The 22,587-nt window shown below is 38.8% G+C and overlaps 1 protein-coding gene across 1 annotated transcript in view; it reads right to left on the bottom strand.

Annotated features, from left to right (window-relative positions):
• Positions 1 to 22,587, bottom strand: part of SLC26A7 (solute carrier family 26 member 7) — a 150,264-nt gene that overhangs the window by 42,769 nt on the left and 84,908 nt on the right. The window contains exons 10-13 of the mRNA XM_044928521.2: positions 15,288 to 15,365; positions 14,225 to 14,320; positions 5,162 to 5,268; positions 1,752 to 1,818 (exon numbers count right to left, since the gene is read on the bottom strand). Of these exons, the coding sequence (XP_044784456.2) occupies positions 1,752 to 1,818; positions 5,162 to 5,268; positions 14,225 to 14,320; positions 15,288 to 15,365 (348 nt within the window). The remainder of the gene's footprint in view (positions 1 to 1,751; positions 1,819 to 5,161; positions 5,269 to 14,224; positions 14,321 to 15,287; positions 15,366 to 22,587) is intronic.

Raw genomic sequence — 22,587 nt, 5'->3', positions numbered from 1 at the left:
GTGCAATATTCTAATAAAATTAAGATTTCCTGTGACACAGTTATTATTCGGGTAGGTAAATAGACTACTGGAACAAATCAAGGGCAAGACATGGAGAAACCGTGGCACTTTCATCTTCCTGCAAATCCTCTTATTCATTTTCTCACACATTTAGCCTGAGGAGAAGGTATGGATTAGGTACAATTTATTAATGAGAGATCTTTAAACTTAAAAATAGTCAAACTTGAATTCTGCTTCAAAGCTAAGAATGTCAAGGCTATGGTACACAGCTGCATGTGTGGGGTGGATACACAGAGGCCTGAGTCAGTCTGGGACTTGGCACCTGAAAATTTTAAAGGAAGAAAAGAAAGGGACAGGAAAGAAAGAAAGGTAACATTGGTGGAAAACTTGAGTCTGGGACACCTTCAAACTCTTTGAACTCCGATAGCTTTCTATGAAGCAAATCTTTCCATACTTGTTAAAAACACAAGCCATTTCCCTGGGGGTCAGAGAAGGACTCCTGTTGCTTACTTTTTCCTTCCAGTCTACTCAGAAATACCCTGACACTCATGCTTCTGGTAGGAGTTTAGTTCTGTCTGTTCTGAGGACAATCATGAGGTATTAAAACAAGTAAAAATGAAAAATAAAGATAAAAAAGGTTAGTCAAACATCAAAAAGCAGTTTCAAAGTAAGGCCAATTTTTTTAACTGACAAGAATTTCAGTCAACATTTTCTTTCTTTACCTTAAACTTGTGTCGTCTTTCAGAACAAGAAGCTAGAATTCAAACACAATTGGCCTGCCTAAACATGGATTGCATGCGTGCCTGCTAAATCACTTCAGTCGTGTCTGACTCAGAGCAACCCTATGGATTGTAGCCAGCCAGGCTCCTCTGTCCATGGGATTCCTCAGGGAAGAACACTGGATTGAGTTGCCATGCCCTCCTCCAGGGAATCTCAGACCCAGGGATTAAACCTGCGTCTCTTACATCTCCTACCTGGGCAGGCAAGTTCTTTACCACTAGCGCCACCTGAGGGTGAGATAATTTATAAAAGTTATTTTCTGAAAAAGGTGTCCACTGTGCAAGAAACCAAGCCTAGAGTCATAATTACACTCTGCTGATAATAAGATTCATTGACTGTGTTCACAAATACCATGATCCCACTTTTCTTTATTCCCTTTCCCATTCCCCATCTTCTGCCATCATTTAATTTGGGATAGACTATCAGTTTAGTTTGACTGTTATATGTCAAACTAAACTAATAGTTGGGACCACCCTATAGCTCAGATGGTAAAGAATCTGCCTGCAATGCAGGAGACCCCTGGGTCAGGAAAATCACCTGGAGAAGGAAATTTCAAACCACTCCAGTATTCTTGGAGAATTCCATGGACAGAGGAGTCTGGTGGGCTATAGTCCATGAGGTCGCAAAGAGTCAGACACGACTAAGTGATACACACACAAACTAACAGACACATCAAATGGAAAAGAGGTTTCCAAATACCTGAACTAATCTGGACCATGATTCTACTGTATTTTTATGTGCCATGTTATTCTCTTATTTGAATGCTGATACAAGATTTCTGCTGTTGTTCTATTGATTTGTTGCATGTTGACTGCCATATATGTAGTGGTCAGATATACTTTTAAAAGTTCAAACTAATCAAAAATAGAATTATCATTGTAAAATTAGTAATTTATCTGCTTCTTATACCTTGAAACTATCTGACCTACAAAAATTATTAATTACACAAAGGAAAAGGAAACTAAACTTACATCATCCATTTCTGTCTTCACTTTAAATTCCATCTCCTTCATATTTTTTGTACTCAAAGTCTTTGCTCTAGAATGAAAGCATATATAAAATATATAATTTCCAAGTTACTACATTAACCACCACAAAGTAAAAAGGATGAGTCATTTTATTATAACAATTAGAAAGTATCCAGAGTGGTTTCCATGCTACATCCCAACTGTTCATAAGACACTGGTAAATGTGTATCTCTCTGGGATCCTCAGAAATAAAGTAACAGCTGCTACTGCTGCTGCTAAGTCGCTTCAGTCGTGTCCAACTCTGTGAGATCCCATAGATGGCAGCCCACCAGGCTCCCCCGTCCCTGGGATTCTCCAGGCAAGAGTACTGGAGTGGGTTGCCGTTTCCTTCTCCAATGCATGAAAGTGAAAAGTGAAAGTGAAGTCGCTCAGTCATGTCTGACTCTTTACAACCCCATGGACTGCAGCCTACCAGGCTCCTCTGCCCATGGGATTGTCCAGGCAAGAGTACAGGAGTGGGTTGCCATTGCCTTCTCCAAAAGTAACAGCACAGACATCTAAACTGAGATTTTTAAAATGTAATTTATCTCACCTGGACTCCCAGCTATCATATCTTTAAGGCATAGGAGGTAAATTGACAAAAAAGAGTGAGCAATAAGGGAAAAGGCTAGAAAGTATATGGTTTTTCAGAAATCTTGTTTAAAAATACAGGAAGTAAAGAGGGAATCAATAACAAGATAGGATCAGATAACAATGTGCATATATATATATATATATATATAGAGAGAGAGAGAGAGAGAGAGAGAGACTCTATAAGGAGTTCATGATCTGAGCCACAGTCAGCTCCCAGTCTTGTGTTTGCTGACCGTATACAGCGTCTCCGTCTTCAGCTGCAAAGCATATAATCAATCTAATTTTGGTATTGCCCATCCGGTGATATCCATGTGTAGAATCGTCTCTTGTGTTGTTAGAAGAGGGTGTTTGCTATGACCAATGCGTTCTCTTGGCAAAACTCTGTTAGCCTTTGCCCTGCTTCATTTTGTACTCCAAAGCCAAACTTGCCTGTTACTCCAGGTGTTTCTTGACTTCCTACTTTTGCATTCCAGTCCCCTGTGATGAAAAGGACATCTCTTTTGGTGTTAGGTCTTGTACATCTTCATAGAACTGTTCAACTTCAGCTTCTTCGGCATTGGTGGTTGGGGCATAGACTTGGATTACTATGATATTGAATGGTTTGCCTTGGAAACAAACAGAGATCATTCTGTAATTTTTGAGATTGCACTCAAGTACTGAATTTCAGACTCTTTTGTTGACTATGAGGGCTACTCCATTTCTTCTAAGGGATTCTTGCCCACAGTAGTAGACATAATGGTCATCTGAATTAAAATCACCCATTCCAGTCCATTTAGTTCACAGATTCCTAAAATGTCAATGTTCACTTTAGCCATCTCTTGTTTGACCACTTCCAATTTGCCTTGATTCATGGACCTAACATTCCAGGTTCCTATGAAATATTGCTCTTTACAGCATCAGACTTTACTTCCATCACCAGTCACATCCACAATTGGGCATTGTTTTCACTTTGGCTTTGTTTCTTCATTCTTTTTGGAGTTATTTCTCCACTCTTTTCCAGTAGCATATTAGGCATCTACTGATCTGGGGAGTTCATCTTTCACTGTCATATCTTTTTTCCTTTTCATACTGTTCATGGGGTTCTCAAGGCAAGAATATGGAACTGATTTGCCATTCTCTTCTCCAGTGGACCACATTTTGTCAGAACTCTCCACTATGACTCGTCTGTTTTGTATGCAGGTCAAGAAGCAACAGTTAGAACTGGACATGGAAAAAAGGACTGGCTCCATACTGGGAAAAGGAGTACACCAAGGCTGTATATTGTCATCCTGCTCATTTAACTTATATGCAGAGTACATCATGTGAAATGTCGGGCTGGATAAAGCAAAAGCTGGAATCAAGATTGCCAGGAGAAATATAAATAACCTCAGATATGCAGATGACACCACCCTTATGGCAGAAAGTGAAGAGGAACTAAAGAGCCTCTTGATGAAAGTGAAAGAGGAGAGTGAAAAAGTTGACTTAAAGCTCAACATTAAAAAAACTAAGATCATGGCACCTGGTCCCATCACTTCATGGCAAATAGATGGGGAAACAATGGAAACCATGGCAGGCTTTCTTTCTTGGGCTCCAAAATCACTGTAGATGGTGACTGCAGCCATGAAATTAAAAGATGCTTACTCCTTGGAAGAAAAGTTATGACCAACCTAGACAGCATATTAAAAAGCAGAGACATTACTTTGCTGACAAAGGTCCATCTAGTCAAAGCTAAGTGTAGATGTGAGAGTTGGACCATAAAGAAAGCTGAGTGCTTAAGAATTGATGCTTTTGAGCTGTGGTTTTGGAGAAGACTCTTGAAAGTCCCTTGGACTGCAAGGAGATCCAACCAGTCCATCCTAAAGGAAATCAGTCCTGAATATTCATTGGAAGGACTGATGCTGAAGCTTAAACTCCAATACTTTGTCCACCTGATGCAAAGAACTGACCCATTTGAAAAGACCCTGATGATGGGAAAGATTGAAGGAAGAGGAGAAGGGGACGACAGAGGATGAGATGTTTGGATGGCATCACTGACTCAATGGACATGAGTGTGAGTAAACTCTGGGAGATGGTGATGGACAGGGAGGCCTGGCATGCTGGATTCTATGATGCTGCAAAGAGTCAGATGTCACTGAGTGACTGAACTGAACTGAACTGATAGACTCTATAAAGATTGAATCTATAGAGATAAAACTTTAATTTTTAAGAATATATTATTTTACAAAAATTTCAAAAGAAGGATGAGATGTGAGTAGAAGCTTTATCAAATGGTGAACATTGAGAAAACAGAAAAATAATCAAAATATGGAAGGGCTTTATAAAAGTTTAGTAAAAAACAAAAAGAATGTACTTTTTAATAAGCTATGTAGAAAAAGTAGGCAAATTAATACAACTTTGGAAAAGTTAAATTTATTGAGGTTATTTAACTTTTCAAATGATTACATTGCTATATGGTTTGTGTCTCATTAGATACTACAAGCATTCCCTTAATCAAAAAAAAAAGTAACTCTAATGCAGTATATGGCTATAATGCTAATTAATTTTAATAAATTTTATATATTCTATTTAATATATTCTCTTTTATAGCTATAGCAAAATATTTCTCATCCATTAAGGCCATTTCTTCTCCATTAAGACCAACATTGTTATATATCACATGTAGATAAAAAAATTCTCTTTCTAGCTCTAAATCTAAAAACATGAGATTATAATACTATCTAGTCCACAGAAATAAAAGTAACTGACAACACCATATATTTTGCTACTGTGTCAGAATAAACAGTATTTAAATAATATCTTACCTTGGGAAGCGACCAATCACGATAGCTGTGGTACACACAACACCAAACAGCAGCCCAACATTGGCAGCAAAACATATTGTAAATATGTATGTACTGACCCATATGCCCTGAAAGAGAACAGGAGACAGGATATATGCGTCCTTTGGTATGCTCATCTTTCTCCCGATTGCTCAGTTCCTCAGTCTTGTTCTACAACATTCCTGTATGATATCTCTCAGCAAGAGTAGAGGACTAGGTGGATGTGGAGTACATCTCTCTCCACAAATGCATCAGGAATACATCTTCAGATGTAGAAGATCTCACAGAACGCCTGCTGAGTAGTGGCAAGAGTCCATGACCAGGACCAGGAAAGGAATATACAGATTCACACAAAACAAGGACAGGGAATCCTGGTGTGCAGAAGTCCATGGGGTCACAAAGAGTTGGATACAACTTAGTGACTGAATAACAACAACAGAAGAAGAACAGAGAAAGAAAGGGCCTGAGAAAAAATTCTGTAGCAATTATAGTTGAAAACTTCTCTAACATGGGAAAGGAAATGGCCAAACAAGTTTAAGAAGCACAAAGAGTTTCACATAAAGATAAACTCAAGGAGAAACACATCGAGACACTTATTAATCAAACTAACAAAAATTACATCCAAAGAAAAAAAATACTAAAAGCATCAAGGGGAAAAGCAACAGGTATAATAAAGAGAAACCATATAACGTTAATAGCTGATCTCTCAGCAGAAACTCTGTAGGCCAGAAGGGAGTGGCAGGATTAGACCTAAAGTTAGGAAAGGAAAAAACTTACAATCAAGATTTCTCTACCTAGCAAGGATCGCATTCAGATTTGAGGCAGAAACCTAAAGTTTTACAGACAAGCAAAAGTCAAGAGGATTCAACACCACCAAATCAGCTACACAACAAATGCCAAAGGGACTTCTAAAGGCAGGAAACACAAGAGAAGGAAAAGACCTACAAAAATAAACTCAAAACAATTAAGAACATGCCCAAAGAAACATATATACCAATAATTACTTTAAATGTAAATGGATTAAATGCCTCAACCAAAAGACACAGACTGCCTGAATGGATACAGAAACAAGACCCCTATAGATGCTCTCTACAAGAGACCCACTTCAGACCTAGGGGCACATACAGATTGAAAGTGAGAGCATAGAAAATTGTATTCCAGGCAAATGGAAATCAAAAGAAAGCCAGAGTAGCAATTTGCATATCAGACAAATAGACCTTAAAATAAAAAACATTACAAGAAGTAAGGAAGGATGATACATAACAATCAAGCTATCAATCCAAGAAGAAAATAGAACAATTGTAAATATTCACGCACCCAACATAGGAGCACCTCAATACATAAGGCAAACATTAACAGACATAAAAGGGAAATCAATAGTAACACAATAATAGTAGGGGACTTTTCCACCAATGGACAGATCATCCGGGCAGAAAATTAATAAGGAAACACAAGCTGCAAATTACACATTAGATCAGATGAACCTGATGGATATCTTCAGAGCATTCCATCCAATGCAGAAGAATACACTTTCTTCTCAAGTGCACATGGAACATTCTCAGGATAGGTCACATCTTGGGTCACATATCAAGCTTTACTAAATTTAAGAAAATTGAAATTGTAACGGGTATCTTCTCTGACCACAATGCTATAACAATTGATATTAATAACAGGAAAGAAACTGTAAAAAAACACAAACATGTGGAGATTTAAACAATACACTTCCTAATAGCCAAAAGGTTACTAAAAAGATTTCTTAAATATCTATAGACAAATGACACTGAAAACATGATGACCCAAAACCTATTGGGAAGTTCTAGGAGGGAAGTATATAGCAATGCAATCCTATCTCAAGAAATAGGAAAAAAATATCAAATAGACAAACTAATGCAACTGGGAAAAGAACAAAAAACAAACAAACAACACAGAAAGTGTGTAGAATTAAATAAATCATAAAGATGAGAACAGAAATAAATAAAAAAGAAATGAAAGAAAAATTCCAAAGATGAATAAAACTAAAAACTGGTTCTTTGAGAAGAAAAACAAAATCCATAACCCATTAGACAGACTCATCAAGATAAAAAGAAGGAAGACTCAAATGAACAAAATTAAAAATGAAAATGAGAGATTGCAACAGACAATACAGAAATACAAAGGATCATAAGAGACTACTACGAGCAACTATATGCCAATAAAAGGGACAACCTGGAAAAAAATGGGCAAATTCTTAGAAAATCACAACCTCTAAGACTGAACAAGGAATAAACAGAAATACAAACATATCAATCTCAAGCATGGAAATCAAAATTGTGATAAAAAAAGACATCTCCCAAAAAACAAAACCCAGGGCCACATGGCTTCACAGGTGAATTCTATCAAACGTTTAGAGAAGAGTTAATGCTGTTCCTTCTTAAATTCTTCCAAAAAAATTGCAGAGGAAGGAACACTAATGAACTCATTTTAGAAGGCCATTACCCTTATGCCAAAACTGGAAAAGACATCATAAAAAAGGAAAATTACAGGTCAATATCAAAGGTGAACATAGATGAAAAATTTCTGAACAAAATTCCAGCAAACAGAATCCAACGATGCATTAAAAACATCATGCACCATGATTAATTAGGGTTTAATCCTATGGATACTTCAATATATGCAAATCAATCAATGTTACACACCATATTAACAAATTGAAACATAAAAACCACATGATATTCTCGATAAGATGCAGAAGAAGCTTTTTACAATATTCATCACCCATTTGTGATAACAGTTCTTCAGAAAATGGGCACAGATGGAACCTATGTCAACCTAATAAAGGCCATATATGAGAAACCCACAGCAAATATTATTCTCAATGGTGAAAAGCTGAAAGCATTTTCTCTAAGATCAGGAACAAGTCAAGAGTGCCCACTGTCACCATTATTTTTCAATATAGCTTTGGAAGTCCTAGCCATGGCAATCACAGAAGAAAAAAAAATAAAAGGAATCTAGATGAAAAAAGAAGTAAAACTCTCACTGTTTACAGAAGACATGGTACTATACATAGTAAATCCTAAAGACACTATCAGAAAATTACTAGAGTTTATCAATGAATTTAATAAAGTCACAGGATACAAAATCAATACACAGAAATCCCTTGCATTCCTATATACAAACAATGATAAATCAGAAAGAAAAATTTAGGAATCAATTCCATTCACTATTGCAACACATAAAATAAAAGATCAAGGAATATACCTATCTAAGGAGACAAAGGACCTGTATGCAGAAAATTAAGACACTGGTGAAAAAAATCAGAGATGACACAAACAGATGGAGAGATATACCATGTTCTTAGACCGGGAGAATAAATATTGTGAAAATGACTATACTAACCAAAGTAATTTAGATTCAATGCAAACTCTATCAAATTAACATTGACATTTTTCACAGCACTAGAACAATAAAATTTACAATTTCTATGGAAACATAGAAAGACTCCAAATAGCCAAAGCAATCTTGAGGAAGAACAATGGAGCTAGAGAAATCAATTTTCCTGACATTAGACTGTACTCTACAGCTATAGTGATCAAGACAATATGGTACTCACATGTCCGAATACCTCTCAGAATCCTTCTCTGTCATACATCTTGGCTGAGCAATGCATGTGCCACCAGGAAACACCAGGAAGGAGTCAGAATGACTGGCCAAAGACAACCTGGAAAGTAATACTATCACCGTAAAACCTAAGACTGTGAGACATGTGGCAGAGCAGTTCTCCTGGATTCCTTTACCCTACTGCTCTCCACTCAGGCATCCCTTCCTAATAAAGTCCCTTGCATTGTCAGAAAAAAATGAATAAATAAAAGAGGATGATACTGACACAAAAACAGAAATACAGACCAGTGGAGAAATGACAATACTGCTGCTGCTTCTGCTGCTAAATCGCTTCAGTCACGTCCGACTCCGTGTGACCCCATAGACAGCAGCCTACCAGGCCCCGCAGTCCCTGGGATTCTCCAGGCAAGAACACTGGAGTGGGTTGCCATTTCCTTCTCCAATGCATGAAAGTGAAAAGTGAAAGTGAAGTTGCTCAGTCGTGTCCAATTCTTAGCAACCCCATGGACTGCAGCCTACCAGGCTCCTCCATCCATGGGCTTTTCCAGGCAAGAGTACTGGAGTGGGGTGCCATTGCCTTCTCTGACTGGACAAGTGTAAGTACATGTAAAACAATGAAGTTGGAACACTTCCTAATACTGTACACAAAAATAAATTCAAAATGAATTAAAGACCTAAATGTAAGACCAAAAATCTATACAACTCTTAGAGGAAAACATAGGCAGAACACTCTTCGACATAAATCACAGCAAGATCCTCTTTGAACCACTTCCTAAAGTAATGAAAACAAAAATAAACACAAACAAATGGGACTAATTTAACTCAAAAGCCTTTGCACAGCAAAGGAAATCATAAACAAGATGAAAAAACAATCCTCAGAACTGGAGAAAATAGTTGGAAATGAAATAGCTGACAAAGGATTAATCTCCAAAACATATAAGCAGCTCATGCAGCAAGCTCAATATCAGAAAAACAAACAATCCAATCTAAAAATGGGCAGAAGACCTAAACAGACATTTCTCTGAAAAAGACATACAGCTGGCCAGCAAACACAGGAAAAAAAATGCTCAACATCACTCATTATTAGAGAAATGCAAACTGAAAGTACAATGAGGTATTACCTTACACTAGTCAAAAATGCCATCATTAAAAAAAAATCTACAAAAAATAAATGTTGGAGAGGATGTGGGAAAAAGGCAAACTTCTTTCATTGTTAGTGGGAAAGTAAATTGATACGGCCACTATGGAGATCACTATGAAGATTTTTTTACAAACTAAGAATAAAAATATTACAAGACCCAGATATTCCACTACTGGGCATATACCCTGAGAAAACCATAATTCAGAATGGCTCATGTACCCCAGGAGTCATTGCAGCAGAATGTACAACAGCTAGGACATGGAAACAACCTGTCCATCAACAGATAAATGGATAAAGATGTTTCAGTACAATGGAATATTACTTAACCATAAAAAGGAACAAATCTGAGTCAGCTCTAGTGAGTGGATGAACCTACAGCCTGTTAAACAGAGTGAAGTAAGTCAGAAAGAAAGAAACAAATATCAGATATTAATGCATATACATGGGATCTGAAAAAACTATAAATTATTAGCCTATTTGCAGGGCATGAATAGAGATGCAGACATAGAGAAGAGACTTGGGGACAAAGAGTCCACAAGGAGAAGGAGAGGGTGAAGGAGAGGGTGCAATGAACTGAGACAGTAGCATTGAAACATTAATATACATTAATATATGCAAAATAGATATCTAGTGGGAAGTTGCTGTATAACACAGGAAGCTCACACTTGTGCCCTTTGACAACCAGGGGTGGTGGGATGGGTTGGAGAGTGGGAGGAAGGTTCAAGAAAGAGGGGACATATGTACCCTTATAGCTGATTCACATTGTTGTATGGCAGAAAGCAACACAGCATTCTAAAGCAATTATCCTCCAATTAAAAATAAATTGTAGATATTTTTATAAATTAAATTATATAAATGTGTGTGTGTGTGTTAGTCACTCAGTCATGTCCAACTCTTTGCGACTCCATGGACTGTAGCCCGCCAGGCTTCTATGTCCATGGGATTCTCCAGGCAAGAATACTGGAGTGGATTGCCATTCTCTTCTCCAGCAGATCTTCCAGACCCAGGGATCAAATCCTGGTCTCCTGCATCATAGGCAGATTCTTTACTATTTGAGCTACATATGTGTATATATGTATGTACACACATACATACGTATATACACATACCACATAACCGACCCATTTCACTACAGGGTAATTACCTGAGAGAAATAAAAATATATGTTCACATACACACACACATACAAAGTCCAGAAACACAGAAACAAATCCACACTCCACCAGACTCCCTGTGGCAGAGGTTAATGGAAAGGCAAAGTGAAAAACTGCAGTCTTTTATATAGAGATGCTGTTAATCACTAATTCAATCCTCAAAAACACTCTATTTAAAATCTGTAAATTGTTGGTTGATGTGTTTGGTTCAAAAGCATGCCATAATTTTCCACTATTTTCTCATTTAATGTAATAATATTACAAATAAAACTGAATATTTTTGGTCATTTTCAATAGCATTCTCTTTTCTAGGATTGCTATAAAGAAAATTAAGGTAGCTTACTACTAATGATGCATAAGGCTCTCTTTTTTATTGATTAGGGTATAGTTGGTTTACAATGTTGTGTTAGTTTCTGCTGTACCACAAACTGAATCATCCTGTAAGTATACATTATTTTGCCAATAAAGTTCTGTCTAGTCACAGCTATGGTTTTTCCAGTAGTCATGTATGGATGTGAGAGTTGGACTATAAAGAAAGCTGAGTGCTGAAGAATTGATGCTTTTGAACTGTGGTGTTGGAGAAGACTCTTGAGAGTCCCTTGGACTGCAAGGAGATCCAACCAGTCCATCCTAAAGGAAATCAGTCCTGAATATTCATTGGAAGGACTGATGCTGAAGCTGAAACTCCAATCCTTTGGCCACCTGATGTGAAGAACTGACCCATTGGAAAAGAACCTGATGCTGGGAAGGATTGTAGGTGGGAGGAGAAGGGGATGACATAGGATGAGATGGTTGGATGGCATCACTGACTCAATGGATATGAGTTTGAGTAAACTCTGGGAGTTGGTGATGGACAGGGAGGCCTGGCATGCTGCTGTCCATGAGATCGCAGAGTCGGACACGACTGAGCGACTGAACTGAACTAAACTGAACTTTTACATATATCCCCACCCTCTGGGATCTCCATCCCACCCATCCAGATCACCACAGTGCCCTGAGCTGAGCACCCTGAGCTACACAGCAGGTTCCCACTTGGCTTTCCACCTTACACACAGTAGGGTATCTATGTCAGTCTCACAACCCATCCGACCCCATCGTCTGCCCCATCGTGTTCACATGTCCAGTCTCTGCATCTGCATCTCTGTTCCTGCCCTGAAGATAAGTTGATCTGCACCATTTTTCTACATTCCACATACATACATTATTCTATGATATTTGGTTTTCTCTTTCTGCATATTTCACTCCTTATGACAGTCTCTAGGTCAATCCATATCTCTACAAATGACGCAGTTTTGTTCTTTTTTATAGCTGAATGATATTGCATTGCATATATATATATATGTACACATATATATAGTTCTTCATTTGCTAAGTCGTGTCCAACTCTGGACCCCTTGGATGGCAGCACACCAAGCTTCCCTGTCCTTCACCAGCTCCCTGAGTTTTTACTCAAACTCATGTTAGTTTGAGTTAGTGATGCCATCTCATCCTCTGACACTTCCTTGACATCTCTCCCCTTCCATTATGATAATGTCCTCCCCCTTATGTGATTAATGAGTTTCTTATGAATACCTTTATCATGGGATTATCAATAGCTTCTTGAATAACTTTGCATCCTCTCAGTTTTTCTGTTTCCATGTGCCACTTCATATATATCACCTTAAAAAAGTCCTGTTCCTTCATCAGCCTGGTTAATTTTGGCCTCTTGGACGGCCTAAAAAATACTATTCCTTCAAGTCTCAGTTCACATTTCAGCTCTGCTGTAACTCTTCTGTATTAACCCAGTCCAAATTAAATGTTTCAGCTTCTACTCCTCTCCAGTGCCAAGTTCTTACTTTCGCTTCCGTTACGTTGTATAGTGCCTCACATAACGGTTACTGTGTCTGTGTCTGCATGCTGCACAGATATTAGTGTCTGAAGAGGATAAGTACTTCTTTATTCATCTCTGCATTTCCACATAACACCTAGTATTGTACCTTGGTAGAAGCTCAGTAATATTGAGATTTAAGAGGAGTATTATTAAATTAGGCACCAGCATAAAGAATCCTCCAAAGTCTCTCAGAGTAAAGAAGGAGGAGTACATAGACAGTTGCATTTCAATATGATAAATTCCATAATAGAGCTAAGCAGAGTCTACTCATGAAATAGCTCACCCATTTGTGGGAGGGAGAAAATACCGAATGTTCTCACATTGACACATTTCTCTAGAACAAGCATAATAAAAACTGATGCTAGTAGAATCCATATTTTATAGTATAATTTAATCTGTTCCTTTATGTTATGTTGTTAGCCACTCAGTCGTGTCTGACTCTCTGCAGCCCGATGATGGACTGTAGCCCAGCAGGCTCCTTTGCCCATGGAAATCTCCAGGCCAGAATACTGGAGTGGGTTGCCTTTCCCTTCTCCAGGGGATCTTCCTAACCCAGGGATCGAATTCTGGTCTCTCGCATTGCAGGCAGCTTCTTTACCACCTGAGCTGCCAGAGAAGTCTGTTCCTAGCAATATATTATTAACATAACATTCTTCTCAATGTAACTCATTTAAAAAAACAAATCATTTTTTTAAACAAAGTATTTAGAATGAATATGGTCACCATTTGGAGAAGGAAATGGCAACCCATTCTAGTATTCTTGCCTGGGAAATCCCATGAACAGAAGAGCCTAGGGACTGTAAAGTCCATGGGACTGTGAAGACTTGGACATGACTAAGCGACTGAGCACATGGTCACTATTAATATGTTTATCCTATGTCAATGAAGCATCTGTTTCTTAGAAATTAATGCTGGCTTTTCATATATGTTATATATAGTCATATTTCTACTAGCTGTTTCCTGATGATCTTAACTTCTATAATCAATTCATAAAGGAAATTGGGAATTCACAAACCATTCAAGTGATAACATTTTTTAAAAAGTTCTTAAACAGCACATCAATCAAAACTTGATACAATTCCATTTCTGTTCTTATAAAGACATTTTACATTTTCATGTCTTAAGACTTGGAAAAAAATTATAGTTTGTAAATAAGTAAAAACTGTTTGTAAAATATAAGTCTCAAATGGCTAAAACTATCTTCTGCAAATGAAACTATTAAAGCTTATTTTGTAACATGTGTTTAAGCCAAGAGAGCAATTTTAGGTCAAACTTCTACTTACCCAGTCAATTTTATCCACATTCCAATATTTTTTTAAATCTCGAAACTGTATTAGCATTCCCTTCAGTCCCACAACTATAATACTTGCAAGAACACACTACAAATAAAAAATAAGCTGATGAAGATGCAAGATAAATATTTTGATCTAAATTTAAAATAATCAAGGTATTTTATGTCTTTGTTTTTTAAATACTTACTGGAGAAAAGTTATCATTTAGAAGACTAAAGTAATATTCATTTTGTTTAGAACTAACCTATTATTGTACTTTAAGAACATAATATCAATTCTAGAAAAGTCACAGGTAAATGTTATTCCATTCTTAAAAAAAGGAGGAAATAAAAAGAAAAGTAGTGAATTATGAGGGTGAATGTGATAAGACTGAATGTCCTCTTAACTTTATAATAATTATTCATTGCCATTTGTTTGCAATTTATTGCAAACATTCAGTATACCATGTATTCCTTTAATTGTCTTGAGTATAAATTATCTGGTTGCATCAGAATATATTTATAAGTCTTTTGAGAAATAAACTTGATTATTGGAAGATCCTTTCATGAAAATGATTTATTCTTATTACATGAATGAAGAATTAGAACAAGAACTCTCACTGGATCCCTGAAGACCAGTATCTTGCTGTAGTGTCCCAGGCTTGTGAAAAGCAAGGCAGATACCCGTACTAATGTTCTGAGTCACTCTGTATAAAGATGTATCAAGGGTGGCAAGAAATATTTCATTCCCTACTCTCTTGCCCAGCACGCATTTTCTAAGAGTCTAAATTTTATAAAATTCTTCCAAAGTCTATTTCTTATAACAGAGATTGCTTAGTTCTACATTCCAACTGAATACAGAATATCTCTAATTAAATGAGAACAGCCATGGTACCTTCCCATACCTTACCCATCAGTGTGGGCTCTTTCTACCTCTCCTCTATACAACCATTACTTATGTCACATAACTTTTCAGATTTAGGATCATTGAGGTTGTTCTTCAAAGAAATGTTTAAAATGGAATGATTCTCAATAATGTTAAAATTTTAAATGAAATAATAAAAAGTATTACTTACCATGGGCAGCCAGTAAAGCAAAGGCCCTATTGTATAGATGACTATCAGGACAAAAATGCAAGATATTAGACAAGCCACCTGTAAAATACAAGAGAGGCAGAAAAAGAAGTCCTTGAATTGTTTTGCTATTCCAAAGTTATAGGGGGGGAAGATAATTCTTAGTTCTTCCTGATAAAAAGAACAAAATGTTGGCACATGATTGTTAAATTATATAGACTGTTGTTATCTGTATTTTGTAGTTGAAGGAATCCAAACGTGACAGCTGACAAACTAGTACGATCAAATTAAGTCAGCAATGAGAGAAAAGCAATTCTACACAAAGAAATAGGACACCGTCAACTATTATCACACACCACAATTTTTTGTTGTTTGTTTAATGGTGAAAATGACACTTCAATTGTACTTAAGACTACTGTTGTCCAGCCTGACCTCCCTTCTCATTTCTTAGTTATGTGGGTAATAACTGAGTACACACAGCTTTAGAGGTTTTCTGGGCTGATGACAGATTTCCATGGAAGCCTTTGTGCTCTTCTTAGGAGTCCTCGTTACTATGAAACAGTTATATGGGATTATGGAAGCAGTCTTTGCAGTGAAACAAACTTAATTTTATTAATCTTAAAAAATCATTAGTATTGTGTTTTAACCAACTCAATATGTTGACAAAAGGCAATTCAAAACAGCTCACTTCTAACTAAGCTCCACCTGATGGAGAACCAGTTTCACATAAACAAATGTTCATGTCTTAATAGAAACATTTAGCCAAAGTGTCAGCCTACTAAGAGAAAAGACGCTTTCACAGGACCAAAAAAATACCTAAAATATCCTTATGGAGGAATCAAATGAAACTAAAAGCCTATTGGAGTGGTTAAAAATAAATATATAGACAAATAATCAATAGTAAGGTCTCAGAGCAACTTGAGTTCTCAGACACTGCTAGTGGGACTTAAGATACGGTGCAGCCACTTCCAAAAAAAGTTTGCAGTTTCTCATGAAGTACTGTCTGACCTAAAACTACCTAAGAGAAATGAAAACATATGCCTATCAAAGTACATGTAAATATTTATAGCAGCTTTATTCATAGACACCAAAAATATAAGAATTAAATTGTTTGCCAATTGGTGAACAGATAAATTCTGGTATATCACTACAGTAGAATACTACTCAATAATAAAGAGAATAGACTATTGACACATGTAACAGCATGATGAAACTCAAAATCATAAAACTAACAGAAAGAAACTGATACAAGCTCCTTCCATATTTAGTGGAACTCCTCTACAGCATTCAGTTCAGTTCAGTTCAGTCGCTCAGTTGTGTCCGATTCTTTACAACCCCATGAACCACACACACCAGGCCTCCCTGTCCATCACCTACTCCTGAAGTTTACCCAAACTCATGTCCATTGAGTCGGTGATGCCATCCAACCATCTCATCCTCTGTCGTCCCTTTCTCCTCCTATCCGCAATCTTTCCCAGCATCAGGGTCTTTTGAAATGAGTCAGCTCTTCACATCAGGTGGCCAAAGTATTGGACTTTCAGCTTCAGCATCAGCCCTTCCAATGAATATTCAGGACTTATTTCCTTTAGGTTGGACTGCTTGGATGTCCTTGCAGGCCAAGGGACTCTCCAGAGTCTTCTCCACCACCACAGTTCAAAAGCATCAATTCTTCGGCGCTCAGCTTTCTTTATGGTCCAACTCTCACATCCATACATGACCACTGGAAAAACCATAGCTCTGACTAGATGGACGTTTGTTGGCAAAGTAATGTCTCTGCTTTTTAATATGCTGTCTAGGTTGGTCATAGCTTTTCTTCCAAGAAACAAGCATATTAATTTCATGGCTGAAGTCACCATCTGCAGTGATTCTGGAACCCCCAAAACTAACTGTTTGTCTCACTGTTTCCATTGTTTCCCCATCTATTCACCATGAAGTGATGGGACCAGATGCCATGATCTCAGTTTTCTGAATGTTGAACTTTAAGCCAACTTTTTCATTCTCTTCTTTCACTTTCATCAAGAGGCTCCTTAGTTCTTCGCTTTCTGCCGTAAGGGTGGGGTCATCTGCATATCTGAGGTTATTGATACTTCTCCCGGCAATCTTGATTCCAGCTTCTGCTTAATCCAGCCCGGCATTTCACATGATGTACTCTGTATATAAGTTAAGCAAGCAGGTTGACAATATGCAGCCTTGATATATTCCTTTCCCAATTTTGAACCAGTCTGTTGTTCCATGTCCTGTTCTAACTGTTGCTTGCTGATCTGCAAACAGATTTCTCAGGAGGCAGGTCAGGTGGTCTGGTAGTCCCATCTCTTTCAGAATTTTCCACAGTTAGTTGTGATCAACACAGTCAAAGGCTTAGGTGTAGTCAAAAAAGAAGTAGATGTTTTTCTGGAACTCTCTTGCTTTTTCGATGATCCAGCAGATGACAGCAATTTGATTTCTGGTTCCTCTGCCTTTTCTAAATTCAGCTTGAACTTCTGTAAGTTCATGGTTCACGAACTGTTGAAGCCTGGATTGGAAAATTTTGAGCATTACTTGACTACCATGTGAGATAAGTGCAATTGTGTGGTAGTTTGAGCATTCTTTGGCATTGCCTTTCTTAGGAATTGGAATGAAAACTGACCTTTTCTAGCCCTGTGGCCACTGCTGAGTTTTCCAAATTTGCAGGCATATTGAGTTCAGCACTTTCACAGCATCATCTTTCAGTTCAGTTCAGTTCAGTCGCTCAGTCGTGTCCGACTCTTTGTGACCTCATGAATCGCAGCACGCCAGGCCTCCCTGTCCATCACCAACTCCCAGAGTTCACTAGACTCACATCCATCGAGTCAGTGATGCCATCCAGCCATGTCATCCTCTGTCGTCCCCTTCTCCTCCTGCCCCCAATCCCTCCCAGCATCAGAGTCTTTTCCCATGAGTCAACTCTTCGCATGAGGTGGCCAAAGTACTGGAGTTTCAGCTTTAGCATCATTCCTTCCAAAGAAATCCCAGGGCTGATCTCCTTCAGAATGGACTGGTTGGATCTCCTTGCAGTCCAAGGGACTCTCAAGAGTCTTCTCCAACACCACAGCTCAAAAGCGTCAATTCTTCGGTGCTCAGCCTTCTTCACAGTCCAACTCATACACCCATACATGACCACAGGAAAAACCATAGCCTTGACTAGACGGACCTTTGTTGGCAAAGTAATGTCTCTGCTTTTCAATATGCTATCTAAGTTGGTCATAACTTTCCTTCCAAGGAGTAAGCGTCTTTTAATTTCATGGCTGCAGTCACCATCTGCAGTGATTTTGAAGCTCCAAAAAATAAAGTCTGACACTGTTTCCACTGTTTCCCCATCTATTTCCCATGAAGTGATGGGACTGGATGCCATGATCATTTTCTGAATGTTGAGCTTTAAGCCATCTTTTTCACTCTCCACTTTCACTTTCATCAAGAGGCTTTTGAGTTCCTCTTCACTTTCTGCCATAAGGGTGGTGTATCCTGCATATCTGAGGTTATTGATATTTCTCCCGGCAATCTTGATTCCACCTTGTGTTTCTTCCAATCCAGTGTTTCTCATGATGTACTCTGCATATAAGTTAAATAAGCAGGGTGACAATATACAGCCTTGACGTACTCCTTTTCCTATTTGGAACCAGTCTGTTGTTCCATGTCCAGTTCTAACTGTTGCTTCCTGACCTGCATACAGATTTCTCAAGAGGCAGGTCAGGTGGTCTGGTATTCCCATCTCCTTCAGAATTGTCCACAGTTTGTTGTGATCCACACAGTCAAAGGCTTTGGCATAGTCCATAAAGCAGAAATAGATGTTTTTCTGGAACTCTCTTGCTTTTCCCATGATCCAGCAGATGTTGGCAATTTGATCTGACTGAATGTGGTCCACTGGAGAAGGGAATGGCAAACCACTTCAGTATTCTTGCCTTGAGAACCCCATAAACAGTATGAAAAGGCAAAACAATAGGATACTGAAAGAGGAACTCCCCAGGTCCATAGGTGCCCAATATGCTACTGGAGATCAATGGAGAAATAACTCCAGAAAGAATGAAGGGATGGAGCCAAAGCAAAAACAATACCCAGCTGTGGATGTGACAGGTGATAGAAGCAAGGTCCGATGCTGTAAAGAGCAATATTGCATAGGAACCTGGAATGTCAGGTCCATGAATCAAGGCAAATTGGAAGTGGTCAAACAAGAGATGGCAAGAGTGAATGTTGACATTCTAGGAATCAGTGAACTAAAATGGACTGGAATGGGTGAATTTAACTCAGATGACCATTATATCTACTACTGCACTAGGAATCCCTCAGAAGAAATGGAGTAGCCATCATGGTCAACAAAAGAGTCTGAAATGCAGTACTTGGATGCAATCTCAAAAACGACAGAATGATCTCTGTTCGTTTCCAAGGCATCAGCTTTGAAATAGCTCAACGGGAATTCCATCACCTGCACTAGCTTTGTTCGTAGTGATGCTTCCTAAGGCCCACTTGACTTCACATTCCAGGATGTCTGGCTCTAGGTGAGTGATCACACCATCATGATTATCTGGGTCATGAAGATCTTTTTTGTACAGTTCTTCTGTGTATTCCTGCCACCTCTTCTTAATATCTTTTGCTTCTGTTAGGTCCATACCATTTCTGTCCTTTATTGAGCTCATCTTTGCATGAAATGTTCCCTTGGTATCTCTAATTTTTTTGAAGAGATCTCTAGTCTTTCCCATTATATTGTTTTCCTCTATTTCTTTGTATTGATCACTGAGGAAGGCTTTCTTATCTCCCCTTGCTATTTTTTGGAATTCTGCCTTCAATGTATATATCTTTCCTTTTCTCCTTGCTTTTCAGTTCTGTTTTTTTCTCAGCTATTTGTAAGGCCTCCTCAGACATCCATTTTGCCTTTTTGCATTTCTTTTTCCTTGGGATGGTCTTGATCACTGCCTCCTATAAAACATCACAAACCTCCCACCAAAGTTCTTCAGGCATTCTGTCTATCAGATCTAATCCCTTAACTCTATTTCTCACTTTCACTCTATAATCGCAAGTGATTTCATTTAGGTCATACCTGAATGGTCTAGTGGTTTCCCCTACTTTCTTTAAGTCTGAATTTGGCAGTAAGGACTTCATAATCTGAGCCACAGTCAGCTCCCAGTCTTGTTTTTGCTGACTGTATAGAGCTTCTCCATCTTTGGCTGCAAAGAATATAATCAATCTGATTTCAGTGTCGACCATCTGGTGATGTCCATGTGTAGAGTCTTCTCTTGTGTTGTTGGAAGAGGGTGTTTTCTATGACCAGCGTGTTCTCTTGGCAGATCTCTGTTAGCCTTTGCCCTGCTTCATTCTGTACTCCAAGGCCAAATTTGCCTGTTACACCAGGTGTTTCTTGACTTCCTACTTTTGCATTCCAGTCACCTATAACGAAAAGGACACCCTTTTTTGGGTGTTAGTTCTAAAACATCTTGTAGGTCTTCATAGAACTGTTCAACTTCAGCTTCTTCAGCATTACTGGTCGGAGACTTGGATTACTGTGATATTGAATGGTTTGCCTTGGAAAATGAAAGAGATCATTCTGTCATTTTTGAGATTGCATCCAAGTACTGCATATCAGACTTTTGTTGACTAGGAGGGCTACTCCATTTCTTCTAACAGATTCTTGCACACAGTAGTAGATATAATGGTCATCTGTATTAAATTTGGCCATTCCAGTCCATTTTAGTCACTGATTTCCAAAGTGTCGATGTTCACTCTTCTCATCTCCTGTTTGACCACTTCCAATTTGCCTTGATTCATGGACCTAACTTGCCAGGTTCCTATGCAATATTGCTCTTTGCAGCATCGTACCTTGCTTCCATCATCAGTCACATCCACAACTGGGTGTTGTTTTTGCTTTGGCTTCATCTCTTCATTCTTTCTGGTGTTATTTTTCCACCAATCTCTGGTAGCATATTGGGCACTTACTGACCTGGGGAGTTCATCTTTCAGTGTCCTATCTTTTTATCTTTTCATACCATTCATGGCGTTCTCAAGGCAAGAATACCGAAAGCATTTGCTATTCCCTTCTCCAGTGGACAATGTTTTGTTAGAACTCTCCACCATGACCCGTCCGTCTTGGGTGGCCCTACACATCATGGCTCATAGTTTCATTGAGTTAGACAAGGCTGTATTCCATGTGATCAGTTTGGTTAGTTTTCTGCGATTGTGGTTTTCATTCTGTCTGCCTTCTGATGGATAAGGATAAGAGGCTTATGGAAGCTTCCTGATGGGAGAGACTGACTGAGGGGGGAACTGGGTCTTGTTCTGACGGGCAGGGCCATGGTTCAGTTCAGTTCAGTTGCTCAGTCGTGTCTGACTCTTTGCGACCCCATGAATCGCAGCACACCAGGCCTCCCTGTCCATCACCAACTCCCGGAGTTCACTCAGACTCATGTCCATCGAGTCAGTGATGCCATCCAGCCATATTATCCTCTGTTGTCCCCTTCTCTTCCTGCCCCCAATCCCTCCCAGAATCAGAGTCTTTTCCAATGAGTCAACTCTTTGCATGAGGTGGCCAAAGTACTGGAGTTTCAGCTTTAGCATCATTCCTTCCAAAGAAAGGGCCATGGTTAGTAAATCTTTAATCCAATTTTCTGTTGATGGTCACGGCTGTGTTACCTCTCTGTTCTTGACCTGAGGCCAAACTATGGGTGATTATTTTAATCATACTCAGTGACTCGCCTGGAGAACCCTGCCCCACTGCTTGACTGTAAACTAAACTGCCTTTTTTCAGCTGATGGAGAGATAATTTTTCCCTGCCCACCTGTGAATAGAAGAGATTAATATACCCTTTTCAAAGGCTGGCCATACCTTTGGAGATGTTTTGCAAGACTGAAGACCCTTTCACTTTACTTCCCCACTGCCTCTCCCTCTCTATTCTGCCTTCTGACTTTTCTTCCTCACTGCTTCCTTCTCTCTGATCTATAAAACAAACTGGCATCAAGACCCGAGTAAGATGGTTATTCTGAGGTACTAGCCTGCCATCTTCTCGGTCTGCTGCTGCTGCTGCTGCTGTGTCGCTTCAGTCGTGTCCGACTGTGCGACCCCATAGATGGCAGCCCACCAGGCCTTCCGTCCCTGGGATTCTCCAGGCAAGAACACTGGTGTGGGTTGCCATTTCCTTTTCCAATGCATGAAAGTGAAAAGTGAAAGTGAAGTCACTCAGTCGTGTCCGACTCTAGCGACCCCATGGACTGCAGCCTACCAGGCTCCTCCGTCCATGGGATTTTCTAGGCTGGAGTAGGGTGACATTGCCTTCTTGGTCTGCAGGCTCCCCAGTTAAAGT

The sequence above is a fragment of the Bubalus bubalis genome, chromosome 15 (genome assembly GCF_019923935.1).
Source record: "Bubalus bubalis isolate 160015118507 breed Murrah chromosome 15, NDDB_SH_1, whole genome shotgun sequence".
In the NCBI taxonomy this organism is placed as follows: Eukaryota; Metazoa; Chordata; class Mammalia; order Artiodactyla; family Bovidae; genus Bubalus; species Bubalus bubalis.
This window is presented reverse-complemented; position numbering and strand designations above follow the sequence as displayed.